We start from the raw sequence: 8,738 nt of genomic DNA, 5'->3' as shown, positions 1-8,738 counted from the left end.
CCGAACATGAGACTGGACCATCAGGTGGAGTTAGTTCTACACTATTACCAGGAACTGGGCCAACTTTCGAACACGAGACTAGACCATCGGGTGGAGTTAGTTCTACACTATTACCAGGAACTGGGCCAACTTCCGAACATGAGACTGGATCATCAGGTGGAGGTAGTTCTACACTATTACCAGGAACTGGGCCAACTTCCGAACATGAGACTGAACCATCAGGTGGAGTTAGTTCTACACTATTACCAGGAACTGGGCCAACTTCCGAACATGAGACTGGACCATCAGGTGGAGTTAGTTCTACACTATTACCAGGAACTGGGCCAACTTCCGAACATGAGACTGGACCATCAGGTGGAGTTAGTTCTACACTATTACCAGGAACTGGGCCAACTTTCGAACACGAGACTAGACCATCGGGTGGAGTTAGTTCTACACTATTACCAGGAACTGGGCCAACTTCCCAACATGAGACTAGACCACCAGGTGGAGTTAGTTCTACACTATTACCAGGAACTGGGCCAACTTCCGAACATGAGACTGGATCATCAGGTGGAGGTAGTTCTACACTATTACCAGGAACTGGGCCAACTTCCGAACATGAGACTGAACCATCAGGTGGAGTTAGTTCTACACTATTACCAGGAACTGGGCCAACTTCCGAACATGAGACTGAACCATCAGGTGGAGTTAGTTCTACACTATTACCAGGAACTGGGCCAACTTCCGAACATGAGACTGGACCATCAGGTGGAGTTAGTTCTACACTATTACCAGGAACTGGGCCAACTTCCGAACATGAGACTGAACCATCAGGTGGAGTTAGTTCTACACTATTACCAGGAACTGGGCCAACTTCCGAACATGAGACTGGACCATCAGGTGGAGTTAGTTCTACACTATTACCAGGAACTGGGCCAACTTCCGAACATGAGACTGGACCATCAGGTGGAGTTAGTTCTACACTATTACCAGGAACTGGGCCAACTTCCCAACATGAGACTAGACCACCAGGTGGAGTTAGTTCTACACTATTACCAGGAACTGGGCCAACTTCCCAACATGAGACTAGACCAACAGGTGGAGTTAGTTCTACACTATTACCAGGAACTGGGCCAACTTCCGAACATGGGACTGGACCATCAGGTGGAGTTAGTTCTACACTATTACCAGGAACTGGGCCAACTTCCGAACATGAGACTGGACCATCAGGTGGAGTTAGTTCTACACTATTACCAGGAACTGGGCCAACTTCCGAACATGAGACTGGACCATCAGGTGGAGTTAGTTCTACACTATTACCAGGAACTGGGCCAACTTCCGAACATGAGACTAGACAAACAGGTGGAGTTAGTTCTACACCATTACCAGGAACTGGGCCAACTTCCGAACATGAGACTAGACCACCAAGTGGATTTAGTTCTACACCATTACCAGGAACTGGGCCAACTTCCGAACATGAGACTGGATCATCAGGTGGAGGTAGTTCTACACTATTACCAGGAACTGGGCCAACTTCCGAACATGAGACTGAACCATCAGGTGGAGTTAGTTCTACACTATTACCAGGAACAGGGCCAACTTCCGAACATGAGACTGGACCATCAGGTGGAGTTAGTTCTACACTATTACCAGGAACCGGGCCAACTTCCGAACATGAGACTGGACCATCAGGTGGAGTTAGTTCTACACTATTACCAGGAACTGGGCCAACTTTCGAACACGAGACTAGACCATCGGGTGGAGTTAGTTCTACACTATTACCAGGAACTGGGCCAACTTCCGAACATGAGACTGGATCATCAGGTGGAGGTAGTTCTACACTATTACCAGGAACTGGGCCAACTTCCGAACATGAGACTGAACCATCAGGTGGAGTTAGTTCTACACTATTACCAGGAACTGGGCCAACTTCCGAACATGAGACTGGACCATCAGGTGGAGTTAGTTCTACACTATTACCAGGAACTGGGCCAACTTCCGAACATGAGACTGGACCATCAGGTGGAGTTAGTTCTACACTATTACCAGGAACTGGGCCAACTTTCGAACACGAGACTAGACCATCGGGTGGAGTTAGTTCTACACTATTACCAGGAACTGGGCCAACTTCCCAACATGAGACTAGACCACCAGGTGGAGTTAGTTCTACACTATTACCAGGAACTGGGCCAACTTCCGAACATGAGACTGGATCATCAGGTGGAGGTAGTTCTACACTATTACCAGGAACTGGGCCAACTTCCGAACATGAGACTGAACCATCAGGTGGAGTTAGTTCTACACTATTACCAGGAACTGGGCCAACTTCCGAACATGAGACTGGACCATCAGGTGGAGTTAGTTCTACACTATTACCAGGAACTGGTCCAACTTCCCAACATGAGACTAGACCACCAGGTGGAGTTAGTTCTACACTATTACCAGGAACTGGGCCAAGTTCCCAACATGAGACTAGACCAACAGGTGGAGTTAGTTCTACACTATTACCAGGAACTGGGCCAACTTCCGAACATGGGACTGGACCATCAGGTGGAGTTAGTTCTACACTATTACCAGGAACTGGGCCAACTTCCGAACATGAGACTGGACCATCAGGTGGAGTTAGTTCTACACTATTACCAGGAACTGGGCAAACTTCCGAACATGAGACTGGACCATCAGGTGGAGTTAGTTCTACACTATTACCAGGAACTGGGCCAACTTCCGAACATGAAACTAGACAAACAGGTGGAGTTAGTTCTACACCATTACCAGGAACTGGGCCAACTTCCGAACATGAGACTAGACCACCAAGTGGATTTAGTTCTACACCATTATCAGGAACTGGGCCAACTTCCGAACATGAGACTGGATCATCAGGTGGAGGTAGTTCTACACTATTACCAGGAACTGGGCCAACTTCCGAACATGAGACTGAACCATCAGGTGGAGTTAGTTCTACACTATTACCAGGAACTGGGCCAACTTCCGAACATGAGACTGGACCATCAGGTGGAGTTAGTTCTACACTATTACCAGGAACTGGGCCAACTTCCCAACATGAGACTAGACCACCAGGTGGAGTTAGTTCTACACTATTACCAGGAACTGGGCCAACTTCCCAACATGAGACTAGACCAACAGGTGGAGTTAGTTCTACACTATTACCAGGAACTGGGCCAACTTCCGAACATGGGACTGGACCATCAGGTGGAGTTAGTTCTACACTATTACCAGGAACTGGGCCAACTTCCGAACATGAGACTGGACCATCAGGTGGAGTTAGTTCTACACTATTACCAGGAACTGGGCCAACTTCCGAACATGAGACTGGACCATCAGGTGGAGTTAGTTCTACACTATTACCAGGAACTGGGCCAACTTCCGGAAATGGAACTGGACCACCAGGTGGAGTTAGTTCTACATTATTACCAGGAACTGCGCCAACTTCCGAAAATGGAACTGGCCCACCAGGTGGAGTTAGTTCTACATCATTACCAGGAACTGGGCCAACTTCCGAACATGAGACTAGACCACCAGGTGGAGTTAGTTCTACACTATTACCAGGAACTGGGCCAACTTCCCAACATGAGACTAGACCAACAGGTGGAGTTAGTTCTACACTATTACCAGGAACTGGGCCAACTTCCGAACATGGGACTGGACCATCAGGTGGAGTTAGTTCTACACTATTACCAGGAACTGGGCCAAGTTCCGAACATGAGACTGGACCATCAGGTGGAGTTAGTTCTACACTATTACCAGGAACTGGGCCAACTTCCGAACATGAGACTGGACCATCAGGTGGAGTTAGTTCTACACTATTACCAGGAACTGGGCCAACTTCCGGAAATGGAACTGGACCACCAGGTGGAGTTAGTTCTACATTATTACCAGGAACTGCGCCAACTTCCGAAAATGGAACTGGCCCACCAGGTGGAGTTAGTTCTACATCATTACCAGGAACTGGGCCAACTTCCGAACATGAGACTAGACCACCAGGTGGAGTTAGTTCTACATCATTACCAGGAACTGGTCCAACTACTGAACATAAAACTAGACCACCAGGTGGAGTTAGTTCTACACCATTACCAGGAACTGGGCCAACTTCCGAACATGAGACCAGACCACCAGGTGGAGTTAGTTCTACAGCATTACCAGGAACTGGGCCAACTTCTGAACATAAGACTAGACCATCGGGTGGAGTTAGTTCTACACTATTACCAGGAACTGGGCCAACTTCCGAACATGAGACTAGACCACCAGGTGGAGTTAGTTCTACATTATTACCAGGAACTGCGCCAACTTCCGAAAATGGAACTGGCCCACCAGGTGGAGTTAGTTCTACATCATTACCAGGAACTGGGCCAACTTCCGAACATGAGACTAGACCACCAGGTGGAGTTAGTTCTACATCATTACCAGGAACTGCGTCAACTTCCGAAAATGAAACTGGACCACCAGGTGGAGTTAGTTCTACATCATTACCAGGAACTGGGCCAACTACAGATCATGAGACCAGACCACCAGGTGGGGTTAGTTCTACACCATTACCTGGAACTGGGCCAACTTCCGAACATGAGACTAGACCACCAGGTGGAGTTAGTTCTACACCATTACCAGGAACTGGGCCAACTTCCGAACATGAGACCATACCACCAGGTGGAGTTAGTTCTACAGCATTACCAGTAACTGGGCCAACTTCTGAACATAAGACCAGACCACCAGGTGGAGTTAGTTCTACACTATTACCAGTAACTGGGCCAACTTCCGAACATGAGACTGAACCATCAGGTGGAGTTAGTTCTACACTATTACCAGGAACTGGGCCAACTTCCGAACATGAGACTAGACCACCAGGTGGAGTTAGTTCTACACTATTACCAGGAACTGGGCCAACTTCCGAACATGAGACTAGACCACCAGGTGGAGTTAGTTCTACACCATTACCAGGAACTGGATCAACTGAAGCTGAAACATCAGGTGGAGTTAGTTCTACAATTTTTCATATTTTGTCCAGAAACGAGTAACTATCATAAGATGCTTCAATCTTATGAAGAAACATGCTTTCTTGTTCCTTTACTAGTTCGGGTTTGGGGTTTATTGTTCTGGATACATGGTTTGAAATGAAAATATCATAATACTGGGTAGGTACTTGTTCGGGCCTGTAACCATCATTCGTACTTAAACGCCCATGAACTCATCTAAAAATTTATTTTACTGTTTTTCATTTTTTATAGTGTATTTCTTTCGATAACCTTTTCTTAGATTCTACTAGTAAAACAAATATATTTTTGTTGTTGGCGATTGACTTTTTTTGATTTTTGGCACCTCTGAACATTTATTTATATTGATACACATAGGTTGCCAACTCAAGAATATAGCTATCTTGATTAAACGCAATTCCAGTGATACGGTGTGTAAAGCAATTCAAGAAGTTAGCATTGGTTATTGTGAAGGATCCTGCAAGACTGTTGTCTCTGCTAATGTTGAAACAGGACAAATAGAAGGTATTAAACTTATTGATAACATAATCATATTTTACTTTTTTCTATGGATGTTCCCAGTCATTTCTTGTTTCTTTCCGTATCAATGAGCAATAAGGTAACGATGACATAACAATAGCAAATGTGCAGTCGCTCATACCCTTCTTCCGCTCTGTCAGCTATTCAATCATGGTTGTAGACATTGGCTCGTTTTTGCGGTTTCGCGTGTTATATGTGAGTTTTCAATTGGGTTTTTAAAAATCAGTCCTAAATCAAATATTAAATTGTCATTGGGTCCTCTAATAATCTTTAGTTTAGTTGTAATAATCAATATTTAGTCCTGAGCTGCGATAGACTAGAGTAAATAAAATTTGATATTTTGATATTTTGATTGTTTGATATTTCAATAAAACTGCTGGTTTTAGACATTGGAATCAGATTATAAAGTAGCCTATAAGGGAAATTTTTCTGAGTTCAAGGGTCGGGGAAACGTCCGTTTGTACTGAAATTTTTTTTGTCCGTTATACAGAGCTACACTCAGTTACATATTTATTTTTATTACAATTTTCGTTTGCAAACAATACCGTTATCGTTTTCTTCTAAAAATTACCTTCAAAATCCATCCAAATGATAAACTATACTTAAATTTGCGTTAGTAACGTTTCGTACTGCTCTACGTCATGCTTTTAAAAGAAGCACTGATTACGAGGGAAGCTATGTTTTTTAACGAATAATGCAATGATGTTTTTATTTAAATGAAATTTTAGACCCCTTGGTACTTCAAAAAACTATTTATATAATGGCATATTTGTAAAGCTTTTCAACATTTCAAATAGTCCAACAAAATTGGGGTTACCGGTAACGGTGCGGGAACTGTCATAGCTGTTCCAGGCCATGTGGCGATGATCCATTCTTCTTGATTCAGTTTCAACGTGAATTGAAATACCATCTGATCCGAGTCACTTCTGTATTATCAAATCAGGTCCACATTTTTCCTAACGATAAAATTCTATACCAAAACAATAAACCAAACCTTTATAGTCCTTCGCGGTTCCTCGTCAATTGCGGTCGAAATATTGTATTATCGATTTCTACGAGAACTACTTATTCTTCTTCTGTGCTTTTGTGCTGGTGGATTCGTATGCATATAATGCAAGGATGCTGTCGCAAATATTAAGATAACTATTCTAAGTGATTCAAGAGGCTTTCTGCCCACTAACACAAATATATTTCTGTAACGTTTGGTAGTTGGATAATGTTTGTCCGAGGAGGTCTGACTTTGGTCAAACGAAATATACTTGTGTTCGTGTGCAGACTCTTGAATCACTTGGGATAGATAAATTTATGTCTAAATATTGTATGACCGTTTTTTATTCTTTTGAATATTTATACAATATTTCTTGCACGACGGAAATAAATATCCGATACTTTTATTTTCTCGTAAGTCGACGAACCGTGAGTTACATTGAACACCCTTAATTAAAAGGGCAGGACTTTTTACAATCTCGCATTTAATCGATTATAATAGATTAAATATTCTACGCAACATAAAAATAATTACCCCCTGCGACCACTGTTTCGGAAGCCGTTGCAAGGGAATTTCCAATTCCGTTGTTGAAACCCCTCTTTCTGCGCACCCTGTCTGCGTGACATAATACGTACATGTGTCAACTATCAACTGATAATTGTGATAAGGGAGAATTCGAGGAAGCAATATAATGATGTTCACAGCTTGAATAATCACGCCATCAGCGAATATAGCAAAATTGTAGGCCTACCTGAAAATTTTTCACTGGTCGATACCACTTTCAAACAGTGTTTATTATGGGCAATTATCTTCTTTAAATATGAAAGCAAGGAGTTTCATCTATACAAGGTAATAAAAATCAAATCAACATTTTTGTTTATGAACGCAGGCCTATTGTGCATCGTTATACACACCAGTGTTTCCCAACCTATGGGTCGCGGCGATCCGGCTTTGTGTCGCCTGCAAATTTTCGCTTCCTCGCTTGTCTTGCATTGAAGTGTTGCTCAATAGTAATTGCACATATGGGAAGTATCTCATCGTGAAATTTGCCAGCATCTCTTTCGCTTGCGTGAAGCCACGTTATGGTTTCAAAATTCGCTGATGGCAAATAAGCTAAGGTTTCTCAATTTGGAGTAAGATCTTGTAAAATGAATGTTATTTAAAAATTATTATTTTGTCATTAATTCAAATTTTCAGCCTTAAAAGCTATACATGCCGCTTGGGAAGCGAGGTTTTGGAAAATTTTTTTTTTTTTTTCAAATTTTAGTCACTTTGAAAATATGTTTGGAACGACTGATATACACAATTCCAACAGCATAAGCAAAATTGTTGACGCAAGGTTCGATATCAATTGATATTAAAAAGATAAGTGAATTAACTTGGTTGAAACACATGGAAGCACCGCATGTGTACATTTTGGTCTGTGTTGGTAGTTTTGGTTTCTTGTCATTTGTTTGTGAGTTTAATTCATATAGGAGTTTTTTATTATTAGATAGTGCCACCTAGTTTGCATAAGCTTCAACAGAATGTGAATAATCAATTGCAAATCATCGCAACAGCTGTATGCCAGACTTCCAAGTTAACCTCGAAAATGCTTTGCAGGTTTGTGTAGCTGTTGCACACCTACAAGCTACAATGAAATGTCTGTGGAATTAGCATGCACAGATGGAAGCTCAGTGGAAAGTTATGAAGAAATAAAAGTGAAGTCTGCAAGTGGATGTCTTTGTGATTCATCTTCTTGTCAAGTTAAATAATGACAGTTACATTAAATATGCTTATATGACGACCGTGAATATTTTTTTTGATTTTAGCTATTGCTTTTGTAGTTTGCAAACTGCTATGATTGGTATTACTTTGATACCTGAATGTTACCTTTGGGTAATTTTGTGATAGAAATTACATTATTGTGATGGATTCTGCAATAAATGCATTAGTGCAATGCCAGCATTCAATTTACTGTTTTTAATTTGATTTACTGAAATCAGAATATTCAGTTTCAATAATCAGATACTGTCCTAGATCCCTTCATTGCTCCATATCAAAGTATCATACGTTATAGACCAGGGATGGGGAAATGGAGTGGTTCAAAAAATATATATTCATATCACGGAAAAGAAGACTGTGGGACATAGATAATACATTAATGAGTAACTTGCTGTTGTATGTATCTCGCAAATCTCACAATCGTTGGATGGTATCGTGCAGTATTGAGGTTCATACATGAGGCGCTTGCGTAGAAACTA

General features: G+C 42.2%; 1 protein-coding gene across 1 annotated transcript; it reads left to right on the top strand.

Moving 5' to 3' along the window:
- Positions 1–2,382: 2,382 nt before the first annotated feature.
- On the top strand, positions 2,383–8,441 carry LOC144425095 (uncharacterized). Its single transcript, XM_078114384.1, has 4 exons — positions 2,383–2,400; positions 2,454–4,965; positions 5,346–5,492; positions 8,098–8,441. Exons 1-4 carry the CDS (start codon positions 2,383–2,385, stop codon positions 8,247–8,249), a joined length of 2,829 nt encoding a protein of 942 aa, XP_077970510.1. The 3' UTR covers positions 8,250–8,441.
- Positions 8,442–8,738: the final 297 nt, after the last annotated feature.

The sequence above is a fragment of the Styela clava genome, chromosome 7 (genome assembly GCF_964204865.1).
Source record: "Styela clava chromosome 7, kaStyClav1.hap1.2, whole genome shotgun sequence".
Classification (NCBI taxonomy): Eukaryota; Metazoa; Chordata; class Ascidiacea; order Stolidobranchia; family Styelidae; genus Styela; species Styela clava.
Note: the sequence above shows the minus strand (reverse complement) of the source record. Positions and strands in the feature narration are given on the sequence as shown.

Bases quoted from the DNA above. Each gene is read 5' to 3' on its own strand.
- LOC144425095 (XM_078114384.1), top strand. The intron at 4,966-5,345 runs GTGGAGTTAGTT...TGATACACATAG, and splicing joins AACTGAAGCTGAAACATCAG to GTTGCCAACTCAAGAATATA. The intron at 5,493-8,097 runs GTATTAAACTTA...AATGCTTTGCAG, and splicing joins TGAAACAGGACAAATAGAAG to GTTTGTGTAGCTGTTGCACA.